Consider the following 22,215-nt stretch of genomic DNA (forward strand, 5'->3'; position numbering starts at 1 on the left):
TTCCCAAAATTAAAATGCACACGAAAGTTCTTGCCTACACTATGCGTTGAATGCCAGTGGCAATTCAGAAACACTTCATGACGTGAAGAAGGCTGTCGGCTCCGATTTGCGAAAAATTCATAGCACAAGAATATCTTGCTTTACATTAGGCCTATATCTTTTTTCTTTTGAAGCAATTCTTCAACATTTAAATCTTTTTTATTGATTTTTTATTGATTTTTAATATTCATAACAACACATCAGGAAAACGATAAACAAATCACATGAAATGGGAAAAATCAAGGAATTACAAGAAAAAAAAAAAGAAGGGAAAAAAAAGGCAGTGTAAAACAATCATTCTTTTCCCTTCCTTTCCCCCATCCTGCTGGAAGTTACAGGTCTTGAACAGACGCTGATGGTGCTGTAAGAGGGAAAAAAAGCCCTCTGGCTGATAGGGAGGGAGTAGCCCTAGCAAGTGGAACTTTTGGCTGCTCCCAAGAGCCTTTTGTTTTGTGGAAATCCCTTTCTCTTTCTGATGATCCTGTTCCAGTGCGTGAATGCCCGATTAGAGAGGAACACATTTGCCTGCTGCGAATGCTGGTTGGATTGTGTGTGTGCAGAGTCCTCCTCCCAAGGTTACAGCGGATGTTTGTGTCATGCCGCCTGGCCGAAAAACATGGATGCCTGTTACCGTGTAATTTGAAATCTCTAAACAATGTCTGACAGTGACAGCTCCCGGTCGTGGGCCCAGGGGAGCGCTCGAGATGATATCTGTACATTTCTCATGTTAGCTGTGAGCTCTGCGTTTTTGAAATGATGCCAACATTCTCTTTTTATTAGAAGCTCCATCGACTGTTTCATAAAAAAAAAAATCACCTCCCGAAGTTGCCAACAAGTTGCCACGGACTGTACAAAGATTCACCTCCCCTAGTTCTATTTGCAACAGCCAAAGAATCGGGATACGAAATCAGATCGGCCAAACTAGAGCGTAGGGAAATAAATGACCGTTTCTATTATCAAATCCATAAATTTCAGATAATGGCAATTACAGCTCCAGCAGGTTGAGTTAGAACTGGATCAACAGCGAAAGACACACATAGGGAATACTTCCTTGTAGGTCACTCTGCCTTGCAGTGTCTACTTGCTGTGCAATTTCTGTGAAGCATAAACCATGAAGTTCAGATGAGTGGAATATCATTTCCTGGCAAGATTATGAAAATGTTATGGCACATTAGCCAAAAACTATACAATGATGTTAAGAGGTCAGTCTGCAGGAGAGTATACAAGTGTGGGGAAATATTTGGTCTCTTTGATGTGATATCAGGTGCATCATGCACATTAATAGTTGCTTATTGAAATCATGTACAAAAATAAGATTCAATAGGAAAGTGTATTAATACATAATCACATCATTTCATTGTATGTATTGTAGCAACTGATATCACTATTTCATGAAAACGTGTAACTTCAACGTCCGTTAGCTTTCTCATTTCATGATTGATTTTGATGACTTCTTTAACCATTCTATTTGCATTATTTTATCATGTATGTTGGAACAAACTTGAAGATGGAATGGAATGTGCACTCTTAAAGAGATTCACCCCTTCATAAGAATTAGCATAACAGAAACATATTTGTGATCATGTGCTCTTTGTTCTTGTCAAATGAGGAACATTTCTGAAGGCATGTCATAATCTTGTAACAAAGGAGGTTGACGGCCATGAGATACATTCCAAAATCAGTGATACACTCACCTCTAACTGCTTATATATATCAGTATTTTAGATCCTCACTGATCTCATAATTCATCTTCAGCATGACAGCTCTCTTTCAGATTAACTTTCTCATTGGTTTGGAATTTTCCTGTAAAAATAGAAATGGCGAAAAATTTAGATGGTGTGTGAAAAGATTTGATGAGATAAAGGAATTTTTCCTCAAAAGATTATCTCCCAGGATCTGATGTTCTGTCAGTTCCAAGCAGAGGAGATTAATTTCATTGTCCATTTGTCAGAGCACCACAACTGTCAGAAGAGCGAGTCTTCAATCTCGTTTTGATTTGGGGTCCATAAAAACTCCCTGTCACTAGCGAGGAACTAGATTTTTCGCCTCATCTTTGGTGGTGACAAGTTGAGGGTCAGAGCTATTAGGGTCACTCCTTAAAACCTTGACCACTTTCTCCGGGGTTATTCCCCCTCTTGACATCCCAGATTCCAATCATGCCGCTCCCGTAACGATGGTGATGAGAGAGTTATCTATGCAAATGCTGACGTGACGTGCTCCCCGCCCTTCTTCTGCAACTGTGTTGTTGTCAAATAAGGCTAAGAGTAGTTAGTGTTGATGGTCTGTGAATTATGACTGGGCTGGCACGAAGAACCAACCTGGCTTTGAAAATATTGTCACTGTACACATCGTATTTGTATGGTTTGACCCAAATATGAAGTTCGTGAACCCTTTCGTGGAAAGCAGCTAGATAGTGCCTAGGTTTGTCTGTCATAACAAAAGATGGGAAAGAAAAAAATATGCTGAATGAAAAGAGAGAGAGGGGACATCAGGAAGGTGACCTATTTCTGTGCAGTGTAGAATATTGAATATTATTGTTTGAGTTTTTACTACAATATCAATTTATCGTGAAGTACAGGGTGTTCAGACACACAAAAAAGTTATACTAGAACGGTATAGCTATACCAAAACGGTATAGTAATACCATGAATTTATACGTCTGAACACTGACTAACAAAAGACGTACAATAACGAAACGATGCATGGTGAAACGACGGTCAGAGCATCGTTTCAAACTAAAACTTGATAACGAATCAGCATTCCATCGTGTCCATTGTGTGTCTGAATGTATGGCAACCATAGAACGGTATAACTGGGCGGGGCTTAATGGGAGCGCACACTAAAGGTGGCCCATAGCTGTCACTCGTGACCATAACAGCATGCGCAGTGGGAAACTGCACATCTATACGACGTTTTCCAGAACGGTTGAAATTAGTGTCTGAATGGTCTGTCGACTATGCAGTGATTTTTTATACATCGTTTCTTTATCAAGTTTTGGTATAAACTGGCTTGCATCTGAACAAGGGGGGTAATGATCAATTTTTTGTTTGTTTATTTATTATTTATTTTTTTTTCACTTCAGAACAAATCCCAAAACAAGTTGTACAAGGACAATCCTCTATTTCAAAATGTTAAACTTGTGAGGCATGCTGGAAACATGAGAAGTCATGGTGGATATCCATGTTGAAATTCTGCAAATATATATAATGATATGTTCAGCTATGAAATAAGAATTTCATCATTATTGAAATGATATATATTATGATTTCATTTAGATTCAGGCTAGTATGTAAATGTTTGTGTATAATTCATCAAAAGTTCATCTTGGTACACCTATATATTACAGAGAGATGTAAGGGAATTCACATTTACATTAACTGTTTTCTTCATGGTATTTTTTTACAAGTATTGGACTTTAAAAGAAAAAGGACTCTGAAGTATGGTAATGACCATCATTTTTACAGTTGATTGTGTGTGATTTTACAGAAATATCCTAGAAAAAATAGTGGTTGAAATCAAGCTAATGCTTGAGTATCTGTTATTGAACTTGTCAACGGCATGACTTTATGGACAAAGAGGGAGTTCACACAGAGTGATGGCCAATCATATTGGTTATCATGCCCCTGGCCACTGAATTGTTCATCTCGTCTCTTTATGAGGGAAGTAGTGTTACATTTAAAGAGTTTTTCATAACTCCATCTGTGTAAAGATCTCCCCCTTGATAAATTTTCTTTTCTGTAGCAAGTTTCAAGAACACAAAGGGGAAATAAATAGATTTTGTAGAAAAGTCAAACAAGAATTAAGAATAAATGTGGAGCAAAAGCTAAGGTCAGGAGATCAAGAGGATGGAATCAAGTCTTTGTTGTGAGCCAAACTAGCCCTGTTAGAATACAAGTGAATAAAGCGGTGTCTGACTTGGTTTGGTGACCCGTCGATTTATATTACTTATTTGGCTTTGTCCTTGTTGTTTTCTCCCAGTTTAACAAACTACCTTCGTGGACACAACCAAGAGTTCATCGACCTGTGCCAAGAGCTACGCGGTGCTGCAAGACATTCCTTTGATTCCCTGATTCTACTTCCAGTAAGTGGACAATCTTTATGATGATGATGATAGTTGAGATCATATTTGTGATGATAAGAGTGATTAGGTCCATGATGACAGTGATTGCACTGGTTGATGACAGTTATGATAGTTGTGACCCATTTGGTGATTTTTATTAAAAGTTGATGATGATGCTGATTGCTATTGTGATGGAACCGACGGTGGTAGTAGTGATGGTGGTGGTGGTGGTGGTGGTGGTGGTGGTGGTGATGGTGGTGGTGATGGTGGTGGTGATGGTGGTGGTGATGGTGGTGGTGATGGTGATGGTGATGGTGGTGGTGGTGGTGGTGGCGATGGCGATGGTGATGTGGTGGTGGTGGTGATGGTGATGGTGATGGTGATGGTGGTGGTGGTAGTGATGGTGATGGTGATGGTGATGGTGATGGTGGTGGTGGTGATGGCGATGGCGATGTGGTGGTGGTGGTGTTGGTGATGGTGATGGTGATGGTGGTGGTGATGGTGATGGTGGTGGTGGTGGTGGTGATGGTGGTGGTGATGGTGATGGTGATGGTGATGGTGATGGTGATGGTGGTGGTGGTGATGGTGATGGTGATGGTGGTGATGGTGATGGTGATGATAATGGTAATGATGATGACGATGATGCAGGCTGGTGGTGATGGTGATGGTATTTATGATTATATTGATAGGTACATGAATGAAGATTAGCTTTATCATAACAGCTGTGGTGGAAGAATTTGGCAGTAACTATATATGTTTTTCTTCGCAGTTTGGTGATTATCAGAATTGTAATGATAGTAATGTTCACACTGATTATGATTGCAGGATTGAGGTGACCTAGTACTTTGGTTCACAAGAACTACAATATTTTTTTTTTTTTTTTGACAGGGAGATACCATGTACATAAAGTTATTTTGTGTGACTTTTTCCTTGATGTCAGCAATTACCTATAAGGCTTTCTCTGTGCTGGAGCAAGTTTCCATACAGAGTATATGAGTTTTTTTTTTTCTTTACTTTGTTGTTTTTATCACTGCAATGAATTCCATGTAGTAGCACAAATAAACAAAGGAAAAAGTGATTTCCAGCTGCATTGTGAGGATTTTCAGAGACAGTTTGTGTTTTTTTTTTTTTTCAGTTCCAAACAGGAAATTGAATTCCCTGTAATCTTGTGATGACATTGTGATATCAGACTGGTAGTGGTTGATTGTTGGGTAGAAATTATGTCATTCATTCTCATTGGGCCATCTACTCTCACCAATTTTCAGAATCATGTGCTCTGGATTTCTCTGCAATGGGCTGGCTAATCTGTCCAATATCGATAGTGAAATGTCACATTTCGGGATATTCCTTGAATGGTTGCTGCACACAGATGATCTATTACTTTTGTGGCTAGGTTCAGACCACTGGTGTAGGGAGATACAGATAATACAGTTTACGTCAAAAGACATTTCTCGGACGGGCTCAAAATTCATCTTCCACCAAGTGGAATTTGCTTGCTATACATTGAAAGGGTCTAAAAACACTAAACAAACAAACAAACAAACAAGCAAACTTGTCTGGCTGACAGTATTTGCCATCATTTTGAGATCAAAAGTTTGTAATAATTACAGTCGCATACATATTGCACTATTCCTGAAACAGCCTCCTCATTCAGTAGTGGGCAGGGAAAATGTTACGAGATGATCAATTGTAATATTTCCAGTGAACCTTTTTGGATAGTATTTTGCATTTTAATCATTACCCAACTGAAATTGTGTTATTACAAGCTTACTTCACACATTCTTTTTAAATGCATCTGTGTACATTTAAGAGCAAAAGTTGATGGATCTGCAGGCATATGAAAAGTATATGTTTTCTATTTAACGATGATGATGTGCAGTCAAACCCCCTACATGCCTCAGAGGATTTAATTAAAATGATTGATGAGATGCTAATGGCCTGTATTCATCCATCCATCCATCCATCCATCTATCCATCCATCCACCCTTTCATTCATTCATTCATTCATTCATTCATCCATTTATTCACCCATCTCATCTGCCTATCACCCTAATATGAGTCCATGGAAGACTGAAGCCCACGAGGCTGGTGAGGATGCAGCCAGAGGAACTCCTCATGAAATATGGAACAATGTTTGATGACTACATACTTAAAATGATCCTTTTCTCCATAGTTTTCTGTCCCTTAATTCTTTTTTATTTCTTTTGTGTGACTGATTTCTTTGCCTCGGGCACTCCATGATATTTCCCAATATTCTTGGCCTTGACACATATGCATTATCACATAAGGTTTTCTCACAGTTCTTCACTGGAGTATACAAGGGGATCTTCAACATGAAGGGATGTTAACCCGTTGAGAACGGTTTGATTTTGCTACAACACGCATTTCCCACAGACACTTGCCCGAGTATACTCGGGACTTGTCCTCAACTTGTTAAGGTCCTGATTAGTGGAACATATAAGTTCGCATCCTATGTGCCTTTTCTACATTACTTTCACTTATGGCATTGTGCTATCGAAGTTGAGTGTGTGTTTTAGGGGTATGCATTTTGATGCACAGCAGTGACAATGAATGGAAACAGACAGGATTTGAACCGGGAACCATCAGTATCTTGGGCAGACACTCGACCATCAAACCACCTTGCCCATACAGCAAGCATTTCCATGTCTCTTCGGCAGAAGAACGGCCCTTCACTGGCTGAGTTCTCGATCTGAGGCAGAGATCGGTCACTCTCCAGCCTACACTTGCCACTCCCTCTGGGGTCTTGACCTTATTCCGAGTCCACTCCTGGTCTTGGAAGTAGTTCAAGTTCACCCGCACTGATACCCCCTGTAGACTGTCTGTACTCGCATGACTGACATATTTAGTATTTGGTGAAAGTTCTTCGGCCTGGGCAGTGTTTCTCCCAGAGCGAATGCATCAATAAAAGTGATACACTTTCTAATGGTCAGCTAGGAGATTTCACCTTCTTACCCACAATGCCACCAGGAGATCTTTCGTAGTTACATGCTAGAAATCAGTGATTCTTCAGAATACTTCTTACGTTTTTGAAATCTTGTTTTTGAAAAGAATTTTATTCTAATAGTAGTGTTTGAATAATTTGGTGAAAGATCACATGTTGTGTCCCTTTTATGTTGTAAATGACTGAACTTGTAGTAGATCACTCATTAAAAAGAGAAAGTGATTGTCTCTTAATATGATACTGTAAAAGTGGATATTTCGATACTAATTTTTCGCGCTCAGCGGGGTAAGTCAGCGGGGTAAGAAGAGGGTCGCATGTTTTTATTACGCGGAATCAAATCCTCAACTACAGGAACATATGGCAGGCAACAATATTCGCATGCATTTATTTTCGCGCTAGTTTTTGGTTGCGCGAAATGCGCGAAAATTTTAACACCGCGAAAATTTCCACTTTTACAGTGTCATGTATATCAAATTTGTTTATAAACTTGTTGTTCAAATTGGATATATTCAAAATTTGTGAGTAGTCTCTTTACTAGCTGCTGAAGCAGACCCAGCTTTATGTGACACAGCAGAATGATGTGAAGTGCTTGTGTGTGTTGATGCATAGTCTAACCATGGATCTGAGGGAATTAATAGGTCAGTGCTTTGGCAGAGACTACTTCTCACTTTTGTCTAAAATATCAAGTTTATGTGGTAACGATGTGCCTGACCATGGACCATTTCAACTGGACAGTCAGTTGCCTTGCAAGATTATTGTAAGTAAAGGCTGCATTTTAGTCTTGACCGTAGTGATCTCTCTGATGCGCCTTGACTGTACCACCTTTTTACCTTCGCTTTAGCAGTATCCCTTTTGTCGATGCATGCATATCAACACTGCTGTTTATGTGTGCTGCTTCAACTCCCTAGGAAGTATGGTATACGTGCCCCTCACTCCCCCAGTGGACAGACAGACCAAGAACTTGAATTTTGCTGGGGGTGCATGCGTTGCATGAGGTGGACCTTAGTGACAGATTGGAGAGACCGTGTGAAGGTGCCCTGCTCCACTAAGGGTGGGGAGGGAAAGTTGGAACATTTTCCTGTATGAAGATCCAAGTTTTAGATGCATTGGAGGTATAGAGATTGTTGATCTCTACACATTACAATAGTATGGCTTTCGAGTTCTACTGGTGTCTAGCTCTTTTATCTCATCTAGCTAGAGAAAAATGAACACTTAAGTCCCATTGCTTGACCCCAGATTTAAGCTCTCTCCCTAACCAGTTAAACCTAGCAGCAACCATTAGGTTCACACACCATATGTCATCTTCGAAGACTTAAACTTCCATGATTACTTGTTTGTTTGTTTTTTTATTATTATTATTATGGCGTGTGCCCACACAACACCTAATCTGTAAGACTGAACTTTCAAGGAAAGCCCTACTCAACATTAAACCATGGAACCGGATGAAAAATGTACATGCAGTGTCAGAGACAAACCCAATGATGTCTAATGATACAGTAGTATACAACTAGCACTAGAGGTTGACCCAAAGCTTCTACAGGGGGAACTGGGTTCATGGATAAGTCATTGATTGTCATGTCAACTCAACGCTAAACTATAAATGGGGAAAGTTCCTAAAATTTGAAGTTATTTGGGTATATGAGCTACTGATATTACATCTAGCCGATTTCCAAGTCAGGCGTCATATAAAGGATTTTACTTGTTACAAAGTGTTGTGTGATTATTGTTAGTGTGCATGAATTTGTCCTCGGTTGTGGTAATGGTGAAGGGTAATTCTGCCATTCAATAATTATTGCAAGCTTTGATTATTGTTTCATGTCACATTGGTAAAAGTTGAGGGTAGGGATTTTATGTTCATTCTCGTCCGTTTCAATCCAATCAAATGTAACACTTCCTTGACTTCTGTTCGCGGACGGCTTTTTACGAGCGAGCGGCGAGTCACGTTTGAGACGTCTGCAGGCAGTGGATTGAAAAAAAAAGAAAAACATAAAAGATGAGAAGAAAGATGTCGCTTCTGCTACTGTTTTTCGCGTCTTGAGCCCAAAAGCAATGAGGCTCATACCCCTGTCAAGGTTTGTCCATAATCAAATCTCCGAAACACAACAGAACGGTAAAACAAAACAATAAGACGGCGGAGACTTTGAAACAAAGGGCTAGGAAGAGTGTGGTTGGCAGGTGTGTGTTGATCAGGCGGTAAATCCTCTGTTGACAGAGAGATCAGTCCAGAGGTGCGGAATTTCACCTTGGAAGGAGCAGAGGGAAAAAACAGGAAAACAGAGCACATTTTTGAATTTTTGAACTCGGTGTAGGGAAGAAAAAAAAACTCGCCAAGTTCATGTTTCTCCACGTGAAGGGTTCGGCAGCAGCTCTGGGCATCTTAGCCTTGTTACCAGCCTTGTGACATTTTAGACTCCCCATCACCCTCCCCCTCACCATCATTCCCCTCCTGCCAGTACGTTTTGGTGCATGTGTTTCATTCCCATTCATGACACACGGTCTTGACCCTGTTTTGTGAAGGTCATGCAACAAAATGTAGCTTGCATTTAATTTTGATAAGAAGAGCATTGACTGTGAGGCTCAGAGGTGATCGACTGTCACACTTGTCCTGAAAAGTAATCCAATTAGGGCCTTTTATGGTGAATCTTGGATGGTTATGCCACTTGTTTTAAAATTGTCACGTGAATCTCAATGTGGAAAATCAAAAGCAACAACCAGATTATATCGTCGGCCGAGAACCAGAAGGTCGTTATCTATGATTTGAGCATAAATAAAAACAAAACAATATATTTTCATGAAATAAAAGTTTTATTTAATCAAAAGTGGGTAGATTTATGAGTATTTTTCTGATTATGGGATAAGATAGTTCCCTTGTGGTATTAGTTTTTAACATCTTACTGAAAATGAATATAATGTAAAATTGACACCATAATGTAGAGGAGATATGATACCAATATTAGTCAGTACCTCCCATCACTGTGATAAAGCCCTGAGTGTTCTTAGCCGACTATGCGTAGACTCACTGAAGCTAAAAGTAAAATTATTAACCAGAGTAATAGATTGAGGAATATTCCACCATCTTTAAAGAACAACAATGTCGTAATCACATGGCTTGAACATTTATGTATACACACAATACAATGTAAGCATTTTGCTCCAGCAGATTTCACTCCCCCCCCCCCAGATTTTCTCACTTGATCAATGCTTAATTTGTGTTTTTGCATGACTACTTGCACAATAGCCTGTATTGACAAGAGTGGAACAGCTTATGACATAGTTTTAACCTGCTGAGTGATAGTACCATAACCACTTTGCTCTCTGCACCACTGCAATAAGGATGAAGTCATGTAATAAAATCTGTCACAGTCTGAGAGTGAGGCTAACAAATCAGACAAGTGAAAGCTGTTTTGTTTGGTAACTCCTACGCTGCCTTGACTTTCATTAATCATTCTCTATGGGGGACAGAGTTATCAGTCACAACAGTGAAACTGACAATAGAGTGTGTAAGGAAACCAGTCCTTTGTCTTTCCATAGCCCGAACAATGCTGATAAGATCTTGGCATTCTTTGAATTCCATCCCTCTCTCAGTAGCCAAAAGAAAAACAATAACAAAAACACATTTGGGGGAAAACAGAACAATTCTTCTTTTATTTTTACATTATTCCAGGGACAAAACAATGCACCAGTTCTATTTTTCCCCTTGAATCTTTCCTCACTTATTTTAAGACCTTGCTGCAACTAATAATGACAAAGATAGATGGCATTGTTCCACGTTTGTTGACAAACAGAACTGCTTCAGAGGTAGAAGAGAAGACAAATATTATGAATAGAATGGCACGAACAAGTGAAAATACTTAAAGTAACTTCCTTTCCTGAATCTCTCAGTACAATGCTACCCCTGTTCAAGTTATAAGCTGTGAGTAGAGTGATGTCACATTAATAGAATGATACTGTTCAGCAGGGTGAAGGCGATGATGTCACGGCCTCAGTGTCCTATAGGCCTTCTCATGAATCCTTGTTAATTTCCCTTCTTCTGTTGTAAAATATAAAAGGATTTTGTGTGTGTGTGTGTGTGTGTGTGTGTGTGTGTGTGTGTGTTTTGCCAGTTAGCTCATGAAACCAGGAAGTCCCTCCCCCCTCCCCCAATCAATGACATGGGAGGAGGAGGAGGAGGATAGTTACTGTACTTTATCTATCACCCATCAAGAGGTTGATACTTCAGAATCAAGTTGCAGGTGTTTCTGAAAGATGTAGACTTTGCGGTTCACCTTGTGTGTAGCTGTGAAAAGGTCTGAAAAAGAAGGAAAGAGAAAGAGATAAATATTGGAAGAAAAGTGGAGGGAAGAAAAAGAAAAAATGAAAGAGGTAAAGTATGTCATGTAGAGGAAAGGTAGAGCAGGAGAAAAGTAGAGGAGAGGTAGAAATAGAAGTAGTCAGTACAGACTAGAGGTTATTCTTGAGGAGTCCTAAAAAGGACCTTGGCGAAAGAGAGGAAGCATTCTATTCTGCATCTGTTATGTTTATTCCGCTGTTCAAACTACATGTCCCTCCTGCAAGTTCATAAATTTTTTAATGCACTATGTTTCAGTGCAATGCATAACTCAAATTGGTGCTGTCATTGAACCATATTATCTCGATTGAACTCTTACTGTCACTCATACCATCACATTTGGATTTCATCTGTGTCAGAAAAATGGCTTTACCATCTCACCATCATCCTAAAGTTTAGTTCCTCAAGCTTTGATGGACACAGGTTTGTCTCATTTTCCTTTGCTCTAAAATTTTGCCTCAATTATCATTTTTCTTTGTAAGCGATGTCCTAGCGCAAAGTTAACCGACATCATTTTTGTCTTTCACTTCTTTTCCTTTAAAGACACCCTTGCACTAAGTTAACAGGCATCATCTTTGTCCTGGGCCAAACACATTTCTGAAAGACAAATTCTCTGTCAATTTTCTACCCATTCAGATTTCACAGTCTGATTTTCTTCCTTTTTTCATACAACAAATTGTTGCTACTATAAAGTGGCATGATGCACTGAGGATTTAAAAGATTAAAGAGAGAGAGAAAAAAAGTAGAGAATTGTGCCACATTTAGAATCCATGAAAAGACTTCAGATAATGAAAGAGAGGATTAAGTACTTAAGGGAAAACATCCCCTTTGATGAAATTCTTTTATTGTGAGGCGTCACAGAGGCCACACACTCCGGACAGGCGCCTAATCAATGCCAGCGGTTTTGGGGATTGGAGGCGAATGCATTGATTCCGCAATTTACCGCACGCTTTGATGTGGCTGGGACTGAGGTGTCCCTTGTTCGGGGCTCCAATATAAACAAGGGTTTCCCTCTGTCACTCGGCCAGTACTATAGGGGCATAAACAGTCTTGTCTGTTCAAATTTCAGAAATGCAACACATCTCCAAAAGGCACATTTTCAACACAGTGCATTTGCCTCATGAAATTTCTTTTGACGGACACAAGAGGGCCGAACATTTCTCATTTATGCAACAGTGTCATGTGATACTGGCAATTGACAGAGGCCATGCCTGTATAGTTATATGGTAAAACAGAATGTTTCAATGTTCATTCCGTGGTTACACGTATTATACAAACAGAAATCCTAAAGCAGCTAGAAGGCATTTTAACCCAGAGGAAAAAGAAGAACCAAAGAAAAAGAAAAATGATAAATAAAAAAAATGAAATTGTTATCACTTAAACAGAAAAAAAAAAGTTGAGCCAAAGCAGTGTGAATTTGATAAATATTATCATAGAGATATGTATATTAAATGTGTTCTGAATGTTTGATTACGATGTATCATGTGACCTTCCTCGTACTCATAAACTTTCTGTAAGAAAACAAAAATGACAAAATGTGACATCATCAATTGCATTTTGCCAAATGGCATCTTCCAATAACATCTTGATTTCCCAATGTTATGCTTTAGGGATAGACTTATTCTTTAGCTGATGAAAACTTTCCTCTATAAGATGCCATGTTTGCAGCTATGGCACTCTCACCTGCTAGCCTCCCCTCACTCTTTGTATAAGAGAAGGGGACAATTTTCAGACTGGAGGAAGAGTAAAATTATAAAATCAATCGATCAATATCATCTAGGATGGCTGTACGTGCCAGGTTGATGAGCAGTGTGGAAGAGATTAGGATTCGGTTTTGGTTTGGGCGACACCGGGATTTGGAACGGTCTGTTGACCAGTGCCAGAATGACGGGGAGCTCCGCTGCGCCACAAAAGTCCGACTGGTGGCCGGCTTTCTACACCGATGCTCTCCACCCACGCTCACAAACGTGTCTCGTGTTGTGACACGGATTATTCCAGGAATACACACCTCCTTACGTCTGACATGCACAGTGGCCATCAACTCTTATGTTGGTGGAAAGAGTTGGTGTAGGCAGTAGCTCTCTTAGAATGCAAATTACATGTAAAAAAGTCTGTATTCATCAAGGTTTCAGTGTTTTTTATGATGTGAATGTCTTAATTTGTGTGCATAAAGTACCATGGTATTGGGGCCATCTGGTGGGAGTAGTAGGTAAAAAGCAATACATTATGCAGGTAGAATGTTGACAGCCTCATAACTGTAACTAAGTATTCATACATTTTTTTTTTTTTTTGGGGGGGGGGGGCATTTATGTTTGTATTTGTAAGTGCTTGTGTGTTCTTACAAAATATTTACAAAACAATTCTACTATAGCAACAGTAGAATTACTGAGTAAAGAGTAGAATTAACTTATCAGCCTTCACTGGTCAAAGTAGCATGCCCAGTTGACTATCACATAAATACATTTAATGGGCCCACATAGTAAGGAGGTTGAGTGATTCTGTTATGTAATGGAACTAAATAGAGAAAATATGCACAATTTCATGACCTTCCAGAGAAATCACCGATGAGGGTCTGCAAAAAGCCAGAAAAGTAAAGAAAACAGTCATGTGAAATTTGTTACACATCTTTGTTTAGGTGATAATTAAGAGCGAGGGGAGGGTTCATTATGCTGAAACTTTTAATCATCAAAATGCTTTCACGAGGTATCATCTGAAAACTATTCCCCCCCCCCCTCCCAAATGCTCCGCCCACCCAGTGGCTGTTGAATCGAGCGTAGAAGATCGTCCAGGCGTGTCCAGTGTTTGGAAACAGTTTGAGGGGAGGGACAATAGGATCCCCCTCTAGAGGTGTGATTAGGCCCGGAAACAATGCGGATGAGCCGCTTGTGAGACCGAGGGCTTCAGAGGGGTCCAATAATAGGGCTCTAAGCCCCTCAGTCGCCCGCCTTAATGGCTCTGTCGCGGTATTTCATCGGCTCTTGAGGTGATCTTGAATCAATGCATGACGGATAGGAGATATGGAGGTTTCCTGAATATTGATCTCTGGTCAGTTAGGGGATTTCGCAGAAAATATTCAATAACTGGGATGAGAAAATTCTTTATATCAGTGGTGACCTAGACTTTGTATCCAGAGGCTGGAGACAGGGATTCTGTCGTCATAGCCACATGACCACTAAATCTGAGAAAGGGTGGGGGGGGGGGGGGGGAGCAGCCACAGAGGACTGGATGGTGTTCAAACAAAGTATATCACCTGGTCTTATTGGCTGGACTTTGATTTGTTTCAGTTGCTATGCTTGCAGTTTAATAGTGAATCAATACCACTTTATCAGTACTGAAAGGATCAGGTTAGATCTTGGAATTTCTTATCATCACCGTGATTTCTATCAAAAATTGTCATTATCGATGATTTCCAATTTCATATCTGATATTTATTAGTAGTGTAGATCTACTGAACTTTGAAGCTGTATGTAAGAAGTTTAAGCCTGTACTGACATGAAATGTTTAAAGGGACTAAACTAATATTTTTGAATGAGAGGGATGTTCACTGCGATGTAAGATAACATTATTGCTTACAGTCATTGAATACCTAAAAACTGTTCAGTTACTGTATACGCCGAATATTTCATGAGGTTTTTATTTTCGCGAATTTCGCAAGTCAGGTGCTATTCGCGAAATTAAAGACATGCAAAAATATTGACTCTGATCTCGATGTGAATGTGACGTACGCATGTACACTTCTCCGTTCAGTACAGGACTTCACAATCGCGAATTTAACCACTCGCGAAATCGTCGGGAGTTCCCGATTCGCGAAAATTTAGACTCGCGAAATATATGGTGTATACAGTACTATTACCCATGAGTCTTCCAGAAATGATGTTATTTCTGTGTTCTTAATCTGCTGTGAATACCGCTATGAAGGAGCAATATCTTGTGTCATCAGTGATTGTGTATTTAGCTACTGAGGTGATAAACTTCCAAGAAATAAAGAAAACACATGGGCTACAGAAGAAAAAAAAGGTATTTGATCCTGTGATGCCCGCAAGATGATTTCCTCGTAGCATCTATGCCCCCATCGGGACCTTCTCCATCTGTTTTGGGGATTACATCCATCATGACATACCATGCATTAGGGTGATAGGGATAAGCAGGGTCTGTCGAAATATCTTCATATCAACAGCTGAGAATCAGAAGGGAGCTATCACATTCTAATATTTGAGCATTTAAATAAAAGTGAAACAATCAATTTTTCATGAAATAAAAAGTTTATTTTCTCAAAATTGGGTAGATTTAAAAGCATTGTTCCAAACATAGGGTAAAATAGCACCATTGTGGTTTTAATTTCTTAACATTTTGCTGAAAATAGGAAAAAAATTAGTATGGACACTGTAATGTAGAGGAGATCGAGCTCTACAACATGATACCAATAACTCAACACCCCCCAAAGTTGCAATAAAGCCCTTCTGGTTCTCAGCTTGTATTCTCTCACTGTCAAGAGGCAGTTCATTGCCATCTACACTAGATGGAGGTGAAAAGTTATCTTGGCAGATGTACTTGTAGGTTAAGGCCCATGATTTCAAAAGTGTTGATATACTGTGATACTGTGGGTTAATGCCCTTTCGTGAATGTGTATGCTGCTTTCTCATTCAGCAAGAAAATTTAAATTTGATGTGAGTCTGACTTATGATATGTTGCATTTATACACAACAGAGGGGCAAAAGAGCAAAATAAGAAGACTAACAAGTTATAATGTCTGTTTTTTATCAGGCCACAACCATTTTCAGTTCATAGAGGAAGAGTAGAGAAGATTCTAAATATCATTTATCTTGATAATCAGTTGTCTAGCCAACCAGAAATATCTTTATTGCTATACACTAGCTTCCCCATGATCACCATGCATTTTGACCATTAAAAAAATAATGATAAAATACTTTTATATTTATACATTTTATATATTATCAGATACAATTTTTAAAGGGAAGAAAGTTTCAGAAGGATGTTTAATTGTGTGTGTTGTGTATGTGTGTTTTGGAGGGGCACTCAGTCCATGTAAATCACGTGCAGGGCTTGGTGTAACAAACATCCTAGAGGAACTTTGAGGCAAGTGCTAGACAGTTTTTCCGTATAATCATTATCACATCTAAGACCACTGCTGTGGGGGCTGTAACATACTTAAAAGGGGCAAAATAAAGAATGCAGGAAGGCGAGAGAATAGTGTCATAAGAGAGAGTGTGCTTGGAAAGTAGAGCTTAGTATTAGTGTTCGCCCCCCACTAGGAGATTTCCTATCACGGTATAATGAATTAAGATACAACTAGATTGAATGAATTTCGGCAAATGCAGACAAAGGCTTTGTACGCGGAGCGTGACGTGATTGTTAGAATTTGCCAAAAATAACAATTTCCTATTCAGACATGGAGCTGTCTTAGCTGAAGCTTAGCACTTATCAAGGATATAGAAGAAAGACCTTTATGCATGCTTTTGATAATTTGATTCTATTTCAGTTTTGGTGTATAACTTTTAGAAGAGCACTTCAGTCCATCCACATTTTAAGGGCTGTACATTGACCCATATGTAGGTTGTGATTGTAGATTGTAGAATGTGATTGCAATTTGCATTTCAAGACTTGAGTATGCACGAAGTCTTCTCCAGTAATATTCTTCTTTCATTCTGTTCGACTTCACCCAATTGTGATTCGGAACTCGCTAACGCTGTCACTGTCAGTTAAATCCAAGGAGACAATCGTTTTGGGTTTTTTTCCATTTTTTCCCCATTTCCTGTTGTGTATAATGAAAAGGACAAAAACCACATTTCCTATGAAAGACACCTCACCTGCATAGTGTGTGTATGATTGCAATATCCTTGATATTTCTTGTGCAGAGTCAATTTGAAAAGACAGGATTTTCCCTGTTTGTTTTTTTTTTAGTTGGAAACTGTCAAATTAACAAGAACTCATGCACAAAATGACATAAGAACATCAGATTGGCAGAGGCCTGCCACCACAGTCAAGCAATTGTGACAGAATACTCTATTACATTTTAGCCTGAGTGCCTTTACAATCTTTGAAAAACTATGTAGACTTCCAGTGATCAGAACCTTTGTAGCCTACATCTGATTTCACTCAGTGTTTATACAGACTTGTTCCTGATGTCTCACATTTGTCATATTAAGTTTTTTTTTTTTTTTGAGGGGGAGAGAGGCAAAATTGTCTTTTTGATGTCATTAATATGAATTTAAAAATGAATAAAATGGTGCTTACATCAGCTCTGTTTATGTTTGAATAAAAATGCAAGATTTTTCTTTTGTTATTAAATTCATATTAGAAAAATAACATTTTCTTATTTAAAAAATAACATTTTCTATCTCTTAGATTTATTTTGTAGAATTTGCTTTTTTTTTTTCTGGGTGCATGCAGCATGTTCCAGTTGCTTCAAGTCAAACTCTTTTTAAACTCTTCATATAAATCCTTGAAGATCACTATGGATGAATTATGAGGCTTTCTATGTTCAAGCTGGCATGTGTTTCAAAACAACACACTTTAGTCAATGGGCCGGCTTTAATCTTTCTTTTGAACAAAACGATACTTTTAGAGGAAAATATTTGGACCCTGCAAGAGGTGTAATGACTCTCTCTGAACAAAAGAGGTCATAAAGTCATGGACAAAGAGTGGATATGGGGAGATGTCCCTTTGACAGACCAGTAAAAAGGTGATGAATTCCAAACTTGAACCTCTCTGTGACAAGTCTTTAAAAAGAGTAAAAAATATGAATAAAAATAGGGCTCTCAAATTGCATTAAGGGAAATTCACAAAAGAGCTGGGAATAGTTACCCTTTTGTACACCCCTGGATCCATTTGTTTTCACACAGTCAGGAATTTTGAAAAATACATCAAACAATTCAACATCTTTTAGCAGTAGCCAGACATGCTATTAGCAAGGAGGTCACAAGTGCAAAGAGGGTTTTAGAAGCTCCGGGAGCACCGCTCACAACGCAGTGCTGAAGCAAATATGACATTGAAAAAAAAGAAGGTTTTTTGAGGTGGTGAAACAGAGTTCAGAGGGACCATGCCCAAATTTTGTGGTTGGTTGGGTATGATTTTACAAGTCTGAGATATATTTCAGCTTTGCTGATAGCTCTGAAATGATAAACAATTTTTTTTTTGAAAAGCGCTTGACTAGTCATTAGATAAGTCACTGTGATTATTTTTCATGTGAACTTTTGGTGTGAGACCCAAATTGTGTGTGTGTGTGTGTGTGTGTGTGTACATCGTGCATATAAAACAATATGCAAATGAGTCATATATGGTATTGAGAAAAACTGAGCTTTGCTATGATATTATCTTTTTTTTTTCTGTTGCTCCCATTACTATGCAAATGAAATTGATCAGGTCTTTTTTTTATATGAGCTGCAAAAATTACTTGAAATTAAAAGTTTATGAGAGAAGCAAGAAAGTTGATCAAGCTCCACAGCTTTATAGCATGGTTCATGCACTGTTGTAAATCTCATATATTTTCTTTCTTTTATTATAGGCTGAATTTAGTAATAGATTTTTGTGAATGAACACTGTTGGTATTCATAATGGAGTGATGAGCAGATTACATGGTATATATTAGTTACTGTGGATATTTTTGTGTTTTTATTGATTTTTCAGTCAATGTCAAAGGGTATGATATTAGCCTTGATTGTTTGATTGCACACACAATGTATGAAAAAAGATTTTAAGTTGCTGAAAAATAAATTGTGAAAATGTGAAAACTGGTAAGATGTCCTCAATACAGAGAAAACATGGCAATTTACATGTAGTAATATGCTGTATGCATCATATGCTTTGCAGTGGTTTTTATTTTCAAGACATTTTTTTGTGACAACAGCAAAAAATATTACCTCCAAGGTGGGAAACATATTAGATTTGCTTTTTGTAAAGAGATGATAGTTGTTTGTTTTTTTCTTATCCCCTTGTGGTGTTCTTGATCATTCAAATTCAAACAATTGCAATTATGGCATAGAAGTGTTGATTCATGAAATAAAGGATGTATACAATGTCTCTGCATTGTTTCAGCATTATTCTTCATATGAAGAAATTTCCTTAGTCATAAAAGATGTTTATAGATAAATGATATTATTTATTCATATATTTCCATCAACGTATTGTCACCTCAGGATTTCATCCCTTGCTGCCGTCGTCATAATAGACAATGATGAAAGTGTATCGCTGGCAAGTCTAAAAATTGGACCAATACACAACAACGTCCTATTAATAGGATGTACAGGATATGTTTAATGACTGGCGATGTCATTAAGCAGTAGCATGCAATATCATCGTACTCTGTAGAACAATGTGCTCATTGTTCCCCCCAACCAGGGGGTAAAGTAATTCTGAATGTTACTTTGAAATGTACTTCTTTTTTTTGTAATGTGTGTAACAGTGAGTCACTGCCATGATCAGAGAAGGTGGGGGGGGGGGGGGTAGACGGTAGAGAGTAGTTTGACAAATTAGCTGGTTTTGTTCGCCTCTCAGGGAGTATATACAGTGACAGGAGTACTTTCCATTGAATCAATTAGCCCGATATCCTGTCCAATTTGGCTGCCGGGCCAAAGGCAGAGAAGGGAATACCTAGTAGTTTGTCTGTTGCCTCTTCAATCTCTCTCTATCTTTGCTACCCCCCCCCCCCCTCCCATCCTCACAGCTAGTGGGACATATTAACCATCTCATCCTCTATCCCTCCTGCGGTGTATGACAGCGCACTCCCCCGCTGCGCTAGTGGTTCCGCCAAGGAGGAGCCAGCAATTTGCCCGGGGTAAATTGGGTTAGTCCAAGTGGCAGTGATGTCACGGGGGTGACCCTGATAGTGTGCCTCCAATATGGAGAGGCTAATAACTCGATGACCTTGTGCAATTCTCTAGGGGAAAAATCCATGTATTCCCAACTGTAGCCACCCCTCCCCCCCCCCCCACCACACACACACACACACACACACACACATACATGCACACCTTCCAGTGTGTTTCAGCATTTTCCACGAGTTGTGAGCAACTGTGTGGTGAGCTGATGTCGGCTTTTCAGTTTTGAGGGGCTTGATGCGGGATAACTGTCGTCTGAAAGTTGTGACACTTTCAGTAGGCTAGCAGTGAGTGTCTGCTGTTATCTTGTCTTCCCTGAGCAGTCTGGCATGGATCTCTTTCTCTTCTGTTATAAGCATCTACTGCTATAGCATTGAACGTGTGGGACTGTGAAAGAAGCAGGTTTCACTCTCTGGGACGGCATACTTATGAAAGTCTGGAGTGTGTCCAGCGGATCTTCTTCTCTTTCAGCTTCACCGTGCTAGACGGAATCCATGCTACAGTTAGATGCAGATGCCAGTCATTAACCTGTGATGAGGAACCCTCCTCAAGTCAAAGCCAGTCTTCTGCAATAGTTGCATCTCAACCGTGAGCTGGAGATAATACTCATCTCCACAAACCTATCTAGGACCCCCTGGTCCAGCCAGAAGGGGGCACTTCCACCCTCTTTGCCAGCAAATCTTTTCTTTAAGTGGAGCCAGTCAAAAGGATTGCCTTTGTCCCTCTTCACTCAGTCGACCTAGATCGGGAGTGCGTTATTGCCCGGTGCCTTGAAATCCCCTAATTTTACAGGATTAGTGGTTTTATTTTCTTGCGCCAAAATTATTTCAAGTATTCTTTTTTCCCTCCGCTCTCCCCAAATAAGCAGATTCTGTGTGTTATGGGTTTCCACAGCCAGCGTGTATTATATCAACATCGGTAACTTTTCACATAGAACTGGACTCTTGCAAGCATGACTTGTAACTTGCAGTGCAGTGAAAGTTGATTGAAGTTATCTTCGACTGTACTTTGGGAAGAAACTTGGATATTACTCGAGAGGATAAAAATCTCTTTGAACAGCAGCAGTCAATTCAGAATGGATTTTATTGGCCTTTGTTTCTGTCTTCTGTAATTCATGGAATTATTCACATTTGAGCGTCTGATCAGTGGGAGTGCTTGAGCATCTGTGAATCGTCTGTGATCATCCAAGGAGGGATTTTTTTTTTTCTCTGCAACCATGTTCGGACGGAGGAAGTCGCGGCGCTGCCGATCGCTGGAGCGGAAACCCCGCCGAAAGTCCGTCCAAGTTCGCTTTGCGGATGCGGAGAGCATCCCACGAAAGGTGGAGATCTCGCAGCCGCTCCACGTGCGCCGGCTGCAGTCGTACTCGGGAGATGGCTCCGATTTTGCGGAGATGTTTTCTGTCAAGGAGAAAAAGAATAAGAAGGAAACCAAACCAGTGGTAAGACTTTACTCTCTTCTTACAATCTATGTACCTTGCCTGTTTCTGGACATTTTATTTCACATACACGTCACAACAACATGAGTAAATAGTGCTGATGCAACATGAGTATTTGAGACCTGCAAACTTAATTTTTTTTTTCATATTTAGAAAGTCGATCAAGATGTATATGCCCATATGTTCTGTTTCAAATTTTTTTCTTGTCTGTGTGTGTAATACCCGTGTAGTGTTACAATGTAGGAAATGTTGCATTTGATCAATATGGTCATATGTGGTGAGTGTTCTTTTTGCTTCTGTTCATATGAAAAGTCTTTATAATCATGTTGTCATAAATAGGGTTCATATTCATTTTTGTCAGTGATGTGCTGTGTGTTTGTCTCTGGTTATTTATTTAACAGAATCTTGGCAGGAGGAAAATCTTCCTTTCCTTCCCCCATTCTGAAATAATCCTGATTGTCAATTGTCAGAAATTTCACCCAAGAACTTGATTGTTGCAATTTCTGTGAAAATTCTCTTGGGTTCATACATCCTGCTTCTGTCTGGAAAGAA

General features: G+C 39.3%; 1 protein-coding gene across 1 annotated transcript in view; it reads left to right on the top strand.

Moving 5' to 3' along the window:
- The window catches only part of LOC140243096 (uncharacterized), a 205,940-nt gene that overhangs the window by 87,475 nt on the left and 96,250 nt on the right, over positions 1-22,215 (top strand). Inside the window, exon 7 of the mRNA XM_072322829.1 lies at positions 4,018-4,120. Coding sequence (XP_072178930.1) covers positions 4,018-4,120 — 103 coding nt within the window. The remainder of the gene's footprint in view (positions 1-4,017; positions 4,121-22,215) is intronic.

Source organism: Diadema setosum, chromosome 19 (genome assembly GCF_964275005.1).
Source record: "Diadema setosum chromosome 19, eeDiaSeto1, whole genome shotgun sequence".
NCBI classification, from domain to species: domain Eukaryota; kingdom Metazoa; phylum Echinodermata; class Echinoidea; order Diadematoida; family Diadematidae; genus Diadema; species Diadema setosum.